The 19,525-nt window shown below is 40.9% G+C and overlaps 1 protein-coding gene across 1 annotated transcript in view; it reads left to right on the top strand.

The window, feature by feature from the left end:
* The window catches only part of LOC124019644 (metabotropic glutamate receptor 2-like), a 79,495-nt gene extending 66,178 nt beyond the window's left edge, over positions 1–13,317 (top strand). Inside the window, exons 5-6 of the mRNA XM_046335050.1 lie at positions 10,824–11,001; positions 12,853–13,317. Coding sequence (XP_046191006.1) covers positions 10,824–11,001; positions 12,853–12,926 — 252 coding nt within the window. The 3' untranslated portion in view covers positions 12,927–13,317. The remainder of the gene's footprint in view (positions 1–10,823; positions 11,002–12,852) is intronic.
* The last annotated feature ends 6,208 nt before the right edge of the window (positions 13,318–19,525 follow it).

Below are 19,525 nucleotides of genomic sequence, written 5' to 3'. Positions count from 1 at the left end.
AAATTAATATTTCTGTCCTGAATTAGCCTAGTGCGCATGTGCGCTCAGCTATATCCTGTCCCAAACTTGTTTGTCCTGGCTAAAAGAACTGGCTAGCTGAACTATGCTAGTTTTGTCCACATTGCCAAACTTCATGATTACTGCACCCTCAACGTCAAAACCTCTTTGCTAGTTAGTTATGTAATGATGTAACTAAGAATTTCTCTGGAAATAAACTTTTTTTTTAATAGTCATGACTGGTTCGAGCTACAGTACAGTATGTGTTGTGTCGTGTCGTAAGACAATGGTGGCGAAGGATATCATTGCTACTTAACGAAGATCCAAGTTCAGTTTTTACATCCACTGTGTTTAAACATCCACTGTCGTCATCGGCGTTGGGTTAGCTGGATGTTTCTGACTGGTCTTAGAACTGTGACAATGGGCAGCCTCTCCCCACTTGACTCGATGGGATAGGTAGAAATTTTGCCAACACAGCCAGATATGTACACAGTTTTGTACCCTTCAACTGTTTTAAACTGAGTATCGTATTTGTTGATTCAATCTGACTTCATTAGTATAATGAGTAATCCAAGAATGTCACAAGTTAATTGACATGAGAAAACTTGAGAAAATAGCAACTCTACAGAGGGCCAATTGCTTCAATGAATGGCTAAATGACTTCTGGACACGAAGGTTCCGCAGAGCTCCTCCTCACCACTATATGGAAGTTTGTTGTGTGCAAGAGGGAGGGGAAAGTGAATACAAGCTTCATATTTTTTTATTGTTAAACACTAGAAAATGGCCAAAAAGAGTAGAAGCAGCTCACCTGCTTTTACACTATGATTTGACTATTAGATGTTCAATGTTTCTATTGAAAAAATAAATTAAAAAGGAATAGTATGACCATATTAAAATGAGTGTTCAGTTCACGTAACAAGGTTGACCTTAAAATGAGGGACAGACGTCAATTATTCACTAATCGCATGAAATAGATAAGAATCTGCATAATAAATAAGAATCTGCATTGTTGGGAAGACCCCGTAAGTAATAATTTCACTGTTAGCCTACACCTGATGTTCACGAAGCATGTGACAAATACAATTTTATTTGAATTTTAAGAAATTACTTTCTCAAAGCCACCAAATAACTAAGACTTTACAATGATGGTGAAAATTGTGTGGTTCATATTAAAGGGCACAGGCTTTCAACTCCTGGAACGACCCAGATTGAAAAATCTTAGTGACCAAGTGACTGTTGAGTCCTGAACTTAGAGATCTGATGACATAGAGTTTCAGAGAGGTACTGAACTCTGTGGTATTTTTTCCCCTCTGGGATACCAGTGTGGACTGGGGGAGAGAGAGAGAGAGGTCCCCTGGTGCACCTACCTCTGCAGACACAGATGGACAGGCTGGAGAGTATGAGGTCTGGATGGGGGACAGAAAGTAGCTGTGTGTCCCCGTGCGGAGTAGAGTGTGAAAGATCAGGACGTTGAGTCCCAGCTGTGTCCCGTGCGCTGGGATTACTGTGTGTCTCCCAGGGCTTCAAAGGGACCCTCCCTCATGGCCCCTAGGCAGGAGGGGAGAGAAGGGGGCACGGACAGAACAGATCAACACAGCTCTAATCTGACCGCTCTGATTATCTCTGAACTGGAACAAAGACTCATGTGATTTGTGTATTGTCTTCAATGAGGCTATAAGTGGACTGTGTTCCATCTGCTACAATCTTACTCAGAGTCCTACCCTTTGATTTCAGAAAAGTCTGGTTGAATAATCAAACAAGAATTTGCACGTTATCGATTAAATGTTTAAGGAAACAAATTATGGTCTACTGAGGCATGAATTACAAACATGATTACCACATTAAATATTAAAGATGTCCTCCCTGAAGGGGAAAAGCAAATTAACAAGGTGATGAAACATCATTCATATCCAAAGGCAAAGAGTGCCCTTCACACTGGGCATAGACATCAGTTCAATGTCTAGTTTTGATTTCCATTTTGGTTGTTGTCAACTAACGTGAACTCAACGTGAAATCAACAAAACATTTCACCATGTCATTGGATTTAGGTTAAGTTGGGTAAAAAAAAGTTTAAAAATTGTCCTTGATTGTATATCAGATATATGGTATCTTTAGGTTTTATTGGTGACATTTAATATATTTCATATACTCATATATACAGTGCCTTGCAAAAGTATTCGGCCCCCTTGAACTTTGCGACCTTTTGCCACATTTCAGGCTTCAAACATAAAGATATAAAACTGTATTTTTTTGTGAAGAATCAACAACAAGTGGGACACAATCATGAAGTGGAACGACATTTATTGCATATTTCAAACTTTTTTAACAAATCAAAAACTGAAAAATTGGGCATGCAAAATTATTCAGCCCCTTTACTTTCAGTGCAGCAAACTCTCGAGAAGTTCAGTGAGGATCTCTGAATGATCCAATGTTGACCTAAATGACTAATGATGATAAATACAATCCACCTGTGTGTAATCAAGTCTCCGTATTAATGCACCTGCACTGTGATAGTCTCAGAGGTCCGGTAAAAGCGCAGGGAGCATCATGAAGAACAAGGAACACACCAGGCAGGTCCGAGATACTGTTGTGAAGAAGTTTAAAGCCGGATTTGGATACAAAAAGATTTCCCAAGCTTTAAACATCCCAAGGAGCACTGTGCAAGCGATAATATTGAAATGGAAGGAGTATCAGACCACTGCAAATCTACCAAGACCTGGCCGTCCCTCTAAACTTTCAGCTCATACAAGGAGAAGACTGATCAGAGATGCAGCCAAGAGGCCCATGATCACTCTGGATGAACTGCAGATGTACAGCTGAGGTGGGAGACTCTGTCCATAGGACAACAATCAGTCGTATATTGCACAAATCTGGCCTTTATGGAAGAGTGGCAAGAAGAAAGCTATTTCTTAAAGATATCCATAAAAAGTGTTGTTTAAAGTTTGCCACAAGCCACCTGGGAGACACACCAAACATGTGGAAGAATGTGCTCTGGTCAGATGAAAGCGAAATTAAACTTTTTGGCAACAATGCAAAACGTTATGTTTGGCGTAAAAGCTACACAGCTCATCACCCCACTGTCAAACATGGTGGTGGCAGCATCATGGTTTGGGCCTGCTTTTCTTCAGCAGGGACAGGGAAGATGGTTAAAATTGATGGGAAGATGGATGGAGCCAAATACAGGACCATTCTGGAAGAAAACCTAATGGAGTCTGCAAAAGACCTGAGACTGGGACGGAGATTTGTCTTCCAACAAGACAATGATCCAAAACATAAAGCAAAATTTGCAATGGAATGGTTCAAAAATAAACATATCCAGGTGTTAAATGGCCAAGTCAAAGTCCAGACCTGAATCCAATCGAGAATCTGTGGAAAGAACTGAAAACTGCTGTTCACAAATGCTCTCCATCCAACCTCACTGAGCTCGAGCTGTTTTGCAAGGAGGAATGGGAAAAAATTTCAGTCTCTCGATGTGCAAAACTGATAGAGACATACCCCAAGCGACTTACAGCTGTAATCGCAGCAAAAGGTGGCGCTACAAAGTATTAACTTAAGGGGGCTGAATAATTTTGCACGCCAAATTTTTCAGTTTTTGATTTGTTAAAAAAGTTGGAAATATCCAATAAATGTCGTTCTACTTCATGATTGTGTCCCACTTGTTGATGATTCTTCACAAAAATACAGTTTTATATCTTTATGTTTGAAGTGTGGCAAAAGGTCGCAAAGTTCAAGGGGGCCGAATACTTTCGCAAGGCACTGTACTCATATACTCTAGGGGAGAATGGGTTAAATTGAGACGTTTCCTTTTTTTTACATTCAGCATCACTACGTCAAGGAAATATAGTATTCTTTCTAACAAAGAGATCTACATATACAGTATTTCAGGATGTTGTGTATCCCTGGATTTTTTAAAACAGAATTAATGTAAACTTAACAGTTTTGAAAACATAGCTTGTCCATAAAAAAAGTGGTTATTTCCACAACTTACCCTGGTATGGGGTAAGTTGAGCAGCAGGACAAGGCAAATTGAGCCGCCTTTGCGTAAGTGCGTGACGGTGTTCTGCGACAGTGGGGGATGGTGCTGGTAGGTCAAAGTTTAATTCATGGAATGGTGGTGTGGTATATTGTACATCTTAAATGTATGCCTACACTCTTTGAAAAAAAGGCTCTAAAAGGGTTATTTGCAGAGGGATAGGGTTCTACCAAGAACCGTTTTGATCAAGGGTTTTTTGTAAGTCAAAGGGCTCTTTCTAGAACCTTTAACACCCCAAGAACCGTTTTTGGCAGAAATGGTTATTTGATGAGTCTTTGGAATGCGAGAAGGGGTCTACATAGAACAATATATCATATTGTCCAGCATGCTCTATTGGAGGGAGACTTTCAGAGTTGTTTGTTTTACTGTGTTTTTGCATGTATAGTATATTGATGCCACACAAAGATACAGTAAATAATATACCGTTTTCTAAACTAATCCAGTCTATTAGTAATAGGATTTATTGCACCCGTTAGTTACTGAGATGTTTGTTCCAGTTTAGATGATTGAGGTAGTCTCAGTTTTGAATCTGCTCTACCTTGGCAATCATTCTGAATGCAGGTTGTGGGTGATTAACAATTCTACTTGTTGGATATCCTAACTCTGGCTGGATTCCAATCAGAATTACACGTCACTTTGAAAGCCAGCATAATGTGACTTGCCGACCTGATGTGGCCTGTAATCCAGGAGATTCCTAATACCACTGTGTCACAGGAGGTTTGTGGCAAGTTAATTGGGGATTATTACGAGCCTTCCTCCCCTCAGCAGCCTCCACTGCACTGTGTTAGGGTATAACTAGGCCCTCAAAAAAAGGCCTTATGATTTATGTAATGTATTGTCATAAATATTTAAATATGCGTTCTACCCGTTCGGATTCTAGGAAGAACCCACCAAAGATAATATGGTTCTCGTTATATACCCTTCAGACGGTTCTAGAAAGTACATTCAGATTGATAAAATGGTTCTTGGTAGAACCCTTCATAGAGGGTTCTTAGGGGTTCTTTGAAGAACCTCTGCAAAGGGTTCTACCCAGCACCAAAAAGGGTTCCCCTATGGGGACAAACCAAAGAACCCTATATGGTTCTACTTAGCACCTTTTTTCCTAAGTGTGTACTTTCAGATCTAGATCTTTCTGTTCAATATCCCTCACACTTCCTTTTCTTGACCAGATCGCTGGGACCGGGATGTTGTATCAATGTGCTGATTCGTGGGCAAGTTCTCTGCATTTAAAGGCTACTAAAGCCCATAAAACTGGTCCGTGAAATGTTTTGATATGTTTAGCAAGCTCAGACTCCATGACATCAGAGAAGACATTGTGTGCCTCTGCTACTCTATTATAGCCTCTCTTTCACACAGGTACATGTTTGTTTTGTTTTTTGTCAATGTACCTCTTCAGTATCATTCAGTCATTTTTTTCTCCCTTGCTGTTGCTCAAATGGGCATCCCTTCTCTCACTTCCTTGGCTGCTCTCTCAAGGACCTCAAGAGGGGCTAGACCCTTGCTTGTGTCTGCTCTGTAATGTAAAAAAAAGCACAATCTTGACTTCATATGCATGACATATTGCAAAAATACCATAATATAAATAAAACTGACAGAATTCAATCAGAATGTACAAGGGGTATGGTGGCCATTGGCTCAACTTATCCCATGGCCATTGGCTCAACTTACCCCAAGGCCAAAATGTACACTATATTAGCCCAAAGCCCACACAGCTACAAGGATGCACCTTCATCATGCTTGGTTTAGGACCTCATATTGTAGCTTATAGAGACCCCAACTGATGTATAAAACAATCTTAAAATGTTCTACTTTCATTTAGATACAAGCATCAAGAAACCTATAACACAATACATTAATTTGGCTTTGTGAAAATCTGTTTTTTGGACCTAACTAACTTTTTCCATGTGATTTATTCCTTCACAGATTCCATGAGACGATGACCTCTTCCTAAATATTTGGTCACGTGATTAATTTTCTGCATGGTTTCCTTTCCTTTACAAAGTATTCTCACCTGATTTCTTTTTCCACATTTTGTTGATTTACAGCCTGAGTTGAAAATTGATTAAATGAAATGTGGAAAGAGAGTATTTGTTTACAAATTAATAAAAAAGAGAAAAGTAATTTTGAGTCAATAAGTATTCAACACCTTTGCTATGGCAAGCCTAAATAAGTTCAGGGGTAAAAATGTGCTTAAGAAGTCACATAATAATTTGCATGGACTCACTCTGTGTGCAGTAATATTGTTTAAAATGATTTTTGAATTACTACCTCATATCTGTGCCCCACACATACAATTCTCTGGAAGGTCCCTCTGTCAACCACCAAAACCAGGGAGGATTTCCAATGCCTTGTAAAGAGTGGCACTATTGGTAGATAAAACAATACAATTAAAATAAACATGTAATATTCCCTTTGAGCATGATGAAGTTATTAATTACACTTTGGATGGTGTATCAATGTACCCAGTCACTACAAAGATACAGCCATCCTTCCTAACTTAGTTGCCGGAGAGGAAGGAAACCACTCAGGGATTTTACCATGAGGCCAGTGGTGACTTTAAAAAAGTTACTGAGTTTAATGGTTGTGATAGGAGAAAACTGAGGATGGATCAACAACATTGTAGTTGATCTACAATACAAACAAATGACAGAGTAAAAAGACGGAAGCTTGTACAGAATAACAAATATTCCAAAACATGCATCCTGATTGCAATATGGTATTAAAGTCAATCGGCACAATATGTGGCAAAGAAATTAACCTTATGCCCTGAATACAAAGCATTGTGTTTCGGGCAAATCCAACAAATCACATCACTGAGTACCACTCTTTAAATTTTATAGTGGTGGCTGGTGGGTATGCTTGTCATCGGCAAGGACTAGGGAGATGTTTAGGATTTAAAAAAAACAGAATAGAGCCAAGCACAGGCCAAATTCTTGAGGAAAACCTGGTTCAGTCTGCTTTCCAACAGACAATTTCACCTTTCAGCAGGACAATAACGTAAAACACAAGACCAAATATATACTGAAGTTGCTTACCAAGATGACATTGAATGTTCATGATGCCATCTATTTTGTGAAGTGCCTCCTCCTGCAAAGCACCCCAACAACATGATGCCACCCTCGTGCTTCACGGTTGGGATGGTATTCTTCGGCTTGAAATCCTCCCCCTTTCCCTCCAAACATAACGATGGTCATTATGGCCAAACAGTTCTATTTTTGTTCCATCAGACCAGAGGATATTTCTCCAAAAAGTTCAACCTTTGTCCCCATGTGCAGTTGCAAACCGTAGTCTGGCTTTTTTATGGTGGTTTTTGGAGCAGTGGCTTCTTCCTTGCTTAGCGGCCTTTCAGGTTATGTTGATATAGGACTCGTTTTACTGTGGATATAGATACTTTTGTACCTGTTTCCTCCAGCATCTTCACAAGGTCCTTTGCTGTTGTTCTGGGATTGATTTGCACTTTTCACACCAATCACACTTTTGACTTTCCCATGATGTCAAGCAAAGAGGCACTGAGTTTGAAGGTAGGCCTTGAAATACATCCACAGGTACACCTCCAATTGACTCAAATTATGTCAATTAGCCTATCAGAAGCTTCTAAAGCCATGACATAATTTTCTGGAAATATCCAAGCTGTTTAAAGGCACAGTCAACTTAGTGCATGTAAACGTCTGACCCCCTGGAATTGTGATACAGTGAATTACAAGTTAAATAATCTGTCTGTAAACAAATGCTGGAAAAATTACTTGTGTCATGCACAAAGTTGATGTTCTAACCGACTTGCCAAAACTATAGTTTGTTAACAACAAATTTGTGGAGTGGTTGAAAAACAAGTTTTAATGACTCCAACCTAGTGTATGTAAACTTCCGACTTCAACTGTAAGTAAGCATTTCACGGTACATGTTGTATTCTGTGCATGAGAAAAATAAAGTTAGATCAAATCAATCATTCAGCCTACAGTAGCAGCCAATGTGTGGTGTTCTATGTAGGCCTACATTCAATTAAATTGTATTTGTCTCATGTGCCAAATACAACAGGCAACAACACATCTGCCCCGCCGATCCTCAACACTGGGGCCCCTCAGGTAAAATAGGATCTAAGCTACAACATATACAAATATGAAAGAATCTGAGTTTACTCATTTTTAGATAATTGGCGTAAATGGTTAAAAAAATGACAAAATGTTTATGAAAAATATACTTTTTCAGAAATTATGAAAACGTTTGACAACCATGTTTGTAAGCTTTTATATTATATCTCAACCATTTGTCTTTTCAGTGATGAAGACATGGATGTCTCACGGTATGGTGGGTTGTGCAAAAACGGGTCAACTTTGAGCACTTTTATCTATTGAATGTTTTGGCATTCAGGTCCAAAAAAGCATTTCTACAATGGGCAAATATTTATGGAAGGTTGTCATTCAAAAAAGTGATTGAATTCAAAGGGATTTACCCAATGCCGACCTGTTGCAGTGGTTGGTGCCTTAATTGTGCAGAATATGATGCTTGTTTTTGGTACATAGAATGTGTCCTTTCTGTTTGCCGAGAAAATGACCTTGTTGGATAACTTGAATGCATGAATTTCACCTTTGGGTGGATGCTGCGAATTCCATTCGTAATGGACATAAAGGTGAAATTCATGCGTCTAAGTTAACCTGATTCAACTTGTCAACTAATCATTAAGCCCTCAATGAATTGAATGAGGTGGGTTTGTCCAGGACTACAACAAAAATGTGTACTGTTGGGGATATGCAAGGACCAGGATTGTGAAACATTGATATGGGATGTAGCGACATCAGTGCAAAAGAAGATGCAGTGAAAAAAATAAACTGAAAGAATAAATGAAGAATGAGTAGTCCTCAATGCTGTTTTTTTGTCTATCCGGTACCGCCTCCACGCACCAGCCCTCCGGTGGTAGCCCCCCGCACCAGGCTGTCTCTCCGTCTCCTCCCTACAGGTGTTCCCGCCTGTCCAGTGCTGCCAGTCTTCCTCCTGCCCAGCGCTGCCAGTCTTCCTCCTGCCCAGAGCTGCCAGAGTCTCCCATCCGTCCTGAGCTGCCAGAGTCGCCCGTCTGTCTTGAGCTGCCAGAGTCGCCCGTCTGTCCTGAGTTGCCAGAGTCGCCCGTCTGTCCTGAGCTGCCAGAGTCGCCCGTCGGTCCTGAGCTGCCAGAGTCGCCCGTCGGTCCTGAGCTGCCAGAGTCGCCCGTCGGTCCTGAGCTGCCAGAGTCGCCCGTCTGTCCTGAGCTGCCAGAGCCGCCCGTCTGTCCTGAGCTGCCAGAGCCGCCCGTCAGTCAGGAGCTGCCAGAGCCGCCGGTCAGTCAGGAGCTGCCAGAGCCGCCGGGGCAGTCAGGAGCTGCCGGAATCATCCGTCACTCCAGCTCTGTCGGAGTCACCCTTCACGCCGGAGCTGCCAGAGTCTCCCGCCACTCCGGTGCCCCCTATGGGCATGATGCCTCTGCCCATTCTCTCCTACAAGCCAAAAGAAGCCCTAAAATCACCTAATCATGTTTTACGTTCCCCTTCTGAAAATATATATTCAGGCTGAAAATGTAGAATGATCTCACTCTCCCTGTGAGGGCTAGATTCTTTGTGGAATAACACACCTGAATATACGTAGAGTAGGGCTTCCACAGGCTACACAGCATTTTTAAAACAGTTTTATCGAGAGTACTTACAAAAATCTTTGTCAGTTTTCATAATGAACAACTGAATCACACACAAACCGTGAGAGGAGGCTAGGAAGATCCAGAGTTGCCATGCTCTGCATCCTAAGTTTGTCTTACTGAGAAGGCAGATTCCCAGCTCTCTGTTGTTCCTAAGACACATCTTTCCATTATTAAAATCAATTAGAAGCTTATGATTATGCAGAAGGCTACACTGCCCACATTGCAGTGTTATTAAGACTATTCCTGAATACAAAGTGTGGAACATAGCACCTGTGCACTCTGATGATACTACATGAGGTTGACATCAGTTTCTTATCCCAGCTTTTAGGTATTTTATGAACCAGATTAAAAAAAGATGGAGAAATGTTTTAACATAATGTACAGCAGCCTATATGTGACAGACAGTATTCAGCTCAACAAAGGGACTGCCAGAAGTGGAGGCTGTTGACAATTCAATATTTATTTCTAGTGCATTTCACATTGGACTCGCTACACAACTCAGATTCACTTGTGTCAGGTTATGGTGAATTTGCATTCTCTGTAGCCTACTGTCAGTGTCAGCAGTGAGTGAAGGACCACAGCACAGCTTGAACGTCGTGTCCACTGCTAAGTGCTCTCTGCCTGCCAGCCCAACTCATTCTAATGCTGATATTAGTATTCAGGGAGACATGGACATACACCTGCTGAGCCTGGGAAGTGTGTGAGATGGCAGGCTGGCAAGATGTACCCAACACCCACTCACCATGCACCACTACCTATAGGCTGCACAATAACTAAACTGGCATCTCGGAAGAGACAAAGACAAATCTGGGCTGGATATAAAAGGACTATCTGATGACACACAACTGCGTGTGGGCGGACAGAAGGGAGGAGGGGAGGTGGAGGGGGGCTTAAGTGAGGGACTGACAGGCAAACAAACAGCTCACTCACACCACTCTCCTCTCAGATGATGTTGGCAGCACTACACAATCACATATGGAACCTTCTATTTCCTGAGGTTGTCCGGCTACTGTTAGCTTTTTGACATTCCTCAGTCTCTATGCTGTATTGTGTTCCATAATATGGCTTTATCAGATGAGTAATCCCTGTCTCTGGTCCCGTCCTCTCCCTCTCTCCCTCTCCCCCCTTCAGGTGCAGACCACCACCATGTGTATCTCTGTCAGTCTGAGTGGCTCGGTGGTGCTGGGCTGCCTCTTTGCCCCTAAGACCCACGTCATCCTGTTCCAGCCCCAGAAGAATGTCACCTCTCTCAGGGTGGCCACTACACGCTTCAGCGTCACCACCGGCCCCGGATCCAGCTTCTCTCAAGGTACAAGCCGGCAGGCAAACACAACCTTCATCATCTATCATTATTATCATCATCATCATCCTTATTATTACCATCATGGTCGTTAAAAAGTAATTTTGCAGTACCATTGTTCATCATTGAGATATTTCAACATATTACATTATAAAGTGCCTTCAGAAAGTATTCACAAATCACCACCCCTTGACTTTTTCCACATTTTGTTGATTTACAGCCTGCATTTAAAATTGATTAAATTAAAAATGTGGATCACTGGCCTACACACAATACCCCGTAATGTCAAAGTAGAGTTATGTTTTTAGAAATGTTTACAAATTAATTAAAAATGAAAAGCTAAAATGTCTTCAGTCAATAAGTATTCAACCCCTAAATAAGTTCAGGAACAAAACATTTCTTAACAGGTCACATAATAAGTTGCATGGACTCACTCTGTTTGCAATAAGTGTTTAACATAATTTTTTTATGACTACCTCATCTCTGTACACCAGACATATAATTATCTGTAAGGTCCCTCAGTCGAATGGTGAATTTCAAACACAGATTCAACCACAAAGACCAAGGGCACCTAATAAAAAGAGCTAACATTGAATATCCCTTTGAGCATGGTGAAGTTACTAATTACACTTTGGATGGTGTATCAATATACCCAGTCACCACAAAGATACAGGCATCCTTCTTAACTCAGTTGCCAGAGAGGGAGGAAACCGCTCAGGGACTTCACCATGAGGCCAATGGTGACTTTAAAACAGTTACTGAGTTAGCTGTGATAGGACAAAACTGAGGATGGATCACAACATTGTAGGATGGATCAACAACATTGTAGTTGATCCACAATACAAACCTAAATGACAGAGTGAAAAGAAGTAAGCTTGTACAGAATTAAAATATTCCAAAACATGCATCCTGTTTGCAATAAGGCACTAAAGTAAAACAGCAAAATATGTGGCAAAGAAATTAACTTTATGTCCTGAATACAAAGCATTGTCTTTCAGGCAAATCCAACAAATCACATCACTGAGTACCACTCTTCATATTTTCAAGCATGGTGATGGCTGCATCATGTTATGGCTATGCTTGTCATCAGCAAGGAATAGGGAGTTTTATAGGATAAAAAAAACAGAAAAGAGCTAAGCACAGGCAAAATCCTAGAGGAAAACCTGGTTCAGTCTGCTGTTCAACACTGGGAGACAAATCCAGGTTTCAGCAGGACAATAATCTAAAGCAGAAGGCCAAATATACATTGGAGTTGCTTACCAAGATGTCATTGAATGTTCCTGAGTGGCCTAGTTACAGTTTTGACTTTAATTGGCTTGAAAATCTATGGCAAGACTTCAAAATGGCTGTTTAACAGTGATCAGGAACCAACTTGACAGAGCTTGAAGAATTTAAAATAGAATAATGAGCAAATATTGTACAATCCTGGTGGGCAAAGCTCTTAGAGATTTACCCAGAAAGACTCACGGCTGTAATTGCTGCCAAAGGTGAATACTTACGTTAATGAGATATTTCTATTTCATTTTCAATACATTTGCCAAAATAAAAAAATAAAAAAAGTATTTTCACTTTGTTATTATGGGGTAATATCTGTAGATAGGTGAGAAGAAAACTAGATTTAATCCATTTTGAATTCAGGCTGTAACACAACATTTTTTGGATTAAGTCAAGGGGTATGAATACTTTCTGAAGGCGCATCACTTCACTACACCCCTGTGGTGTGTTGACAGACCAAACATTAAGAATGAGGTGCTGTTTTCCCCTCCACTGCTCTTATCTTCTTCTCTAACCTCTAATCTGACTCAGTTAATTGTAATCTGATCAGGTTGTTGTTGAAAATGGACTGTTCTCTTTCTAAAGCTTCAGCCTCCAATATTGTGCCAACGGTGTGTAACGGGCGAGAAGTGGTGGACTCCACGACTTCCTCCTTGTGAAGACTGACTGACTGAGCCTCATGTTCCTCTGCTGACAAACATTGTATACAGAGTTCTATAACCACTAGTCCAGAATCAGCTGTTTCAGATATTAAAGAGGTCACACAGAAGATTGTCCTGATTTTGTTGTCCTCTAAGTGCTGTGAGTACAATGTCCCGATTCTGTTTCCATTCTATGACTAGTAGCGATTTTAAAAAGAGATGCCAATAAAGATTCCGTATCATAGCCCTTCTTTTTATTGAAGATTTTACTGGAGGCATGGAGTAAATTATGGTAAATTTGTTAAATGTAATATATACAAGATGTTTTTAATGTAGATTTTGGTGAACCGGTTTGTGCTTTCTTGTAATTTATGTAAATAAAAGGTGTTTTTTACTCATATGAAAACTACATATGGGTTGACTATTCTATAACTCTCATACACAGGCTGTCTGACTGAAACTAAATGGGTTGTAGTTAAACTGTCACTCAATCAAAAGACACATTACGTAACACAGAGACAACAAGGAGGACATCGACCTCTAGTCTGTGGAGGCAGAAAGATATAATGTTGGATGTAAACCTGTTCCCATACTTGTGCTACCACTTCTCTTCAATCCCACAGAGCATTTGGGGAAAGGGGAATTAAACCCTAGTCTATGTCCACGCTCCCGTTGTAATCAAATTAATAAAAGAATTAATAAAATAATTTATTTTCATAAAATAATGTTTTAATATATATATTTTTATACTTCTGGGGGTCTTAACATTCTAAATCAAATAGCAAAATGATCCTTGGTATAACCTTCTGAAAACAATTCCATATATCTTAGTAGAACCTCACCACCCTGGCTTAGACTGCTGTAATGGGTTAACTTCATTATATTTAATTACAGAATTCCATCCCCATGGAGCCTCACCATGAGTAACCCTCAGATACACCTACAAGAACTTCAGACTCAACAAACTACATCAACAGTTGTAATTTTCAGTTATTTAACAGTGTGGCATTTTCACGAGGCCTGATGTGACTACTATGGCCACATCTCAGGAACTTATTACTGATAAGAATATGCCAGCAGCTTAAAAAAAATGCCATTTTCAAACAGACAAAGCTTGCTTTAATGAATTTATTGAAGAATCACAGTGGCGTACCTTGACCCACTGCAAACTGCCACCGAATCAACTCTTGAATGCTCTAACATTCTAATTCGAAACTCTAACATCAGGAGGAATAATGCAAATCATTTTGAGACAGTACGAGAAGCATAAGCAAGTATTACTGTGACAAAAAAATTTATCATACAATCCCTCTCCAAAATATTATTTTATTAGCTTGTGCAATTCCTTGTGCAATTCCTCACTTCAGTTATGTTGATGAGTGAAAGCAGAAATATTACAAATATTTGTCTATTTAATTCACCATCTGCCATGTCTGCAGACCAAACAGACTCCGTGAAAATTAGCCCAAGCATCTACATAAGTTAATATGAGAGAAAATCCTCTTCGGGTGCCTTTGGAATACACTAAACGCAAGTTGTACAGAGGAAGAGTCTAAAGAGGCAATGGGAAGATCTCAAATACATTCTCCTCGCGTCCTCTCTCCTCGTCTCCTTCTCAAAACCCATTGGATGAGAAAGCCAGAGGTCCCTCCTCTCTGGACTTCTCCTCCAATGAGTTTTGAGAAGGACATGAGGAGAGTTGACTCGATAAGTATGCAATTGAGATTTTCCCCATGAGACAGATTCTTCTCAGAAAGATGGACCAAATCCCTGATTCAATACTGCCATCTTAAGTGCATGAGGTGAACTTTCTCCACGATTGCAAAATCCAGCTGGTACACTGGATCATTTGGTGATACACTGTCTTTAGATGGTGAAAAAGGTGTAGTACAGTAAGATCTACTATATCTACATGATTGTCATCACTAAATACAATTCTAATTTGAGCAATATATACCTATACCTTTAACTTGTACGCTCCCAGACAGTAGGCCAACATAATGTACATTCCTTATTAGAAGTATCAATGCTCACTCATACCTACAGTATACCCTTCCCACATAAATAACAGATGATTAACACAATCTAATGTGCCCCAGATGAGGCCACGTGTTGTAATGGCCAGGGACAGGGCACTATATATGTTCAACACAGACCATGAGCACTCCATTGTGGCCTAATATGACAGCCTATGTTATTATTCATAAAAGTTATACATCTTGACCCTCCTTGATGACATCATCATTTTGCATTAACCTAATAAAAATGATGAGTAGTGCAAATTGGCGCCTCACGAGACTAATCCATTCCTGACACCAGTGGCAATTTTTTTTATTTGACACACTCAAGTCATTCATTGTTGGAGTAATAGAGTGTAGCCAGGCCTTCCACTGAGACATATGGATGGGACTGAGGCCCATACCTCTATCCCTCTACTACCATGCCAGTTTCCCTCAAACATTCACAACATGAAACAGGTTTTTCTAAGCACCAATGTAGCCTTTGTTGCCAGTTCGAACCCCTGAACTGCCTGTGGGGGAATCTGATCCAGGTTCAATATCCCTGTATACTACTTACCGCCGTTGTGCAAGGCACTTGCCGAAGCCCCTGTGCTGCTCCCAGCCTGTGATGTTATGTGTCAGGTTGTGTAGGGTGATAGCAAAAAAGTATAATATCAGTGCAAATGGACCAATAAAACATGTATTGTAGTAGTAATGTGGGGGCAATAGTATGGCATTGGTTGAAGTGCAATGTTCAAATCATATCTCCCTAGCATCATATCTAAGCCAATATGACACCAATGTCAATTAGCAAATCAACTTGATTGGAGGTACACAACACACCTCTCGTCCCCGCCTCTCGTCATGAGCCGTCCAGCCATTACCGAGAACCACACAGCAGATTTTTAACAGGGTAGTCAGCATTATAAAAAAATACTATTTATTGCACCGACCTACAGAGCCTTCAGAAATTATTCAAATCAAATCAAATCTATTTATATAGCCCTTCGTACATCAGCTGATATCTCAAAGTGCTGTACCGAAACCCAGCCTAAAACCCCAAACAGCAAACAATGCAGGTGTAAAAGCACGGTGGCTAGGAAAAACTCCCTAGAAAGGCCAAAACCTAGGAAGAAACCTAGAGAGGAACCGGGCTATGTGGGGTGGCTAGTCCTCTTCTGGCTGTGCCGGGTAGAGATTATAACAGAACATGACCAAGATGTTCAAATGTTCATAAATGACCAGCATGGTTGAATAATAGTAAGGCAGAACAGTTGAAACTGGAGCAGCAGCATGGCCAGGTGGACTGGGGACAGCAAGGAGTCATCATGTCAGGTAGTCCTGGGGCATGGTCCTAGGGCTCAGGTCCTCCGAGAGAGAGAAAGAAAGAGAGAAGGAGAGAATTAGAGAATGCACACTTAGATTCACACAGGACACCGAATAGGACAGGAGAAGTACTCCAGATATAACAAACTGACCCTAGCCCCCCGACACATAAACTACTGCAGCATAAATACTGGAGGCTGAGACAGGAGGGGTCAGGAGACACTGTGGCCCCATCCGAGGACACCCCCGGACAGGGCCAAACAGGAAGGATATAACCCCACCCACTTTGCCAAAGCACAGCCCCCACACCACTAGAGGGATATCTTCAACCACCAACTTACCATCCTGAGACAAGGCCGAGTATAGCCCACAAAGATCTCCGCCACGGTACAACCCAATACACACCCCTTTTGTTGTGTTACAACCTGAATTTAAAATGGAAAATTTTAGATTTTGTGTCACTGATCTACACACAATAACCCAGTGGAATTTAGTATTCAACCCCTTTGTTATGGTAAGCCTAAATATGTTCAGGAGTAACACAGTGCTTAACAAGTCACATAGTAAGTTGCATGGACTAATTTTGTGTTCAATATTAGTGTTAAACATGATTTTTTTCATGCCTACCCCATCTCTGTACCTCACACATACAGATAATTGTAAGGTTCCTCAATCGAGTAATGCATTTCAAGCACAGATTCAAGCACAAAGACCAGGGAGGTTTTCCATTGCCTTGCAAAGGACACCGATTAGTAAGGACACGCTGGCAGGGTGGTGGATTGTGTTCCCTGAAATGCGTACACCAGCTGATGGTGGGGCCCTATCTATGCACTTGTTCATCTTCTGATCCCACTGGAACATCTAGCTCCTCCACTGAGCGATATTAGAGAAGAACACGGTTGACCCGGAAACATTTGGATGACCACCCCTAAATCCATGCATCTGCAGCACCTGTGACATCCCCTTGGTGTATCCCAAGTCCATTCCACCAAGGTGGATGACTGCAATGTCAGGGGGAGAAGTAGCACAGGCCCTCTGTTGGCGTAGAACACAGAGCAGAGCCTTGCTCTCCCAGCCACCTAATGTGACAGTGAAGAAAGTATGTAAATAGTTCATGGGTAGGCTACATGTTTATTATTTGTGTATGTTCCGGAAGCTTGCTATATAGTTTATGGTGGCAATTAGACAAAGTTTAATGTTTGTGGATAAATCCCCTCAAGTTAATAGTGGTTATTTAAACAACTCTGAACCATGGATTACAGTTATTCCCAGAACATGGGTTACTTTCAGGGTTAGGAACCAACTGACTATAAGTAATTGAATTTACAAATCAATCATTGCAAATAGGGCACTAATGGTCAAGGATTTCTTAGTAAACTGAATCTCATAAGCTTTTCACAAAGTAATTTACATCCCCAAACTCAACCCCTAACTGTTCTTTGTGCTCTTTATCTTATATTTGTTACTTATCCCCCTCGGATGCTGTCACTAAGCGCTGTCAGAGTGCAACAAAGGGACATGTGAGAACAGCTTACATCAGTAAAATGGCTGAATTGACAAGCGATGAGAGAAAAAAATCTAATGAATAGGATGAAATTAAATTTTTGTTTTGTGTCGTTTGTTCTGTTTTATTACCATGACTACAAGTACAACTGAAATAATGCTCCGATAACATATATGTTAACACATATTATAAACACGTATTATGACATAAGGGACACCTGCTCTTCGAACATCTCATTCCAAAATCATGGGCATTAACATGTAGTTGGTCCTCCCTTTGTTGCTATAATAGCCTCCACTCTTCGGGAAAGGCTTTCCACTAGATGTTAGAACATTGCTGTGGGGACTTGCTTCCATTCAGCCACAAGAGCTTTAGTGAGGTTGGGCACTGATGTTGGGCAATTAGGCCTGGCTCGCAGTCGGTGTTTCAATTATTCCCAAAGATGTTTGATGGGGTTGAGGTCTGTGCAGACCAGTCATGTTCTTCCACACCAATCTCGACAAACATTTTCTGTTTGGACATTGCTTTGTGTAGGGGGCATTGTCATGCTGAAACAGGAAAGGGCCTTCCCCAAACTGTTGCCACCAAGTTTGAAGCACAGAATCGTCTAGAATGTCATTGTATGTTGTAGCATTAAGATTTCCCTTCACTGGAAGTAAGGGGCCTAGCCCAAACTATGAAAAACAGCTCCAGACCATTAGGTCTCCTCCACAGAACTTTACAGTTGGCATTATGCATTGGGGCAGGTAGCGTTCTCCTAGCCGCCAAACCCAGATTTGTCCATCAGACTGCCAGATGGTGAAGCATAATTCATCATTCCAGAGAACACTTTTTCACTGCTCCAGAGTCCAATGGCTGTGAGCTTAACACCACTCCAGACGACGCTTGGCATTGTTCATGGTGATCTTAGGCTTGTGTGCGGCTGCTCGGCCATGGAAACCCATTTCATGAAACTTCCTACGAACAGTTATTGTGCTGATGTTGCTTCCAGAGGCAGTTTGGAACTCGGTACTGAGTGTTGCAACTGAGGACAGATCATTTTTATGTGATACACGCTTCAGCACTCGGCTGTCCCATTCTGTGAGCTTATGTGGCCTACCACACAAAAATTTGACAAAATGTATTCTTGGAAAGGTGGCATCCTACAACGGTGCCATGTTGAAAGTCACTGAGCTCTTCAGTATGGGCCATTCTATTGCAAATGTTTTCCTAAGGAGATCGCAAGGCTGTGTACTCAATTTTATATACTTGTCAGCAACGGATGTGACTGAAATAGCCAAATCCATCCATTTGAAGGGATGTCCACATACTTTTGGCCATGTAGTGTAAATGCAATAAACATTTGAATACTATGAGTCACACATACAGTATATGAGCATATAAGGTAACATATTATAAAATATAAGATATACACTACCGTTCAAAAGTTTAAGAACACCTACTCACTCTAGGGTTTTTCTTTATTTTACTATTATCTACATTGTAGATTAATAGTGAAGACATCAAAACTATGAAATAACAATTTTTTTGTATTTTATTGAACCATTATTTAACTAGGCAAGTCAGTTAAGAACAAATTCTTATTTTCAATGATGGACTACCAAAAGGCAAAAGACCGCTCTGCGGTCCGACTCATCCCAAACCATCTCAATTTGGATGAGGTCGGGGGATTGTGGAGGACAGGTCATCTGATGCAGCACTCCAGCCCTCTCCTTCTTGGTAAAATAGCCCTTACACAGCCTGTGGGTGTGTTGGGTCATTTTCCTGTTGAAAAACAAATGATAGTC

The sequence above is a fragment of the Oncorhynchus gorbuscha genome, linkage group LG03 (genome assembly GCF_021184085.1).
Source record: "Oncorhynchus gorbuscha isolate QuinsamMale2020 ecotype Even-year linkage group LG03, OgorEven_v1.0, whole genome shotgun sequence".
Lineage (NCBI taxonomy): Eukaryota > Metazoa > Chordata > Actinopteri > Salmoniformes > Salmonidae > Oncorhynchus > Oncorhynchus gorbuscha.
The sequence above is the reverse complement of the archived record's forward strand: the minus strand, read 5'-3'. Positions and strand labels throughout refer to the sequence as shown.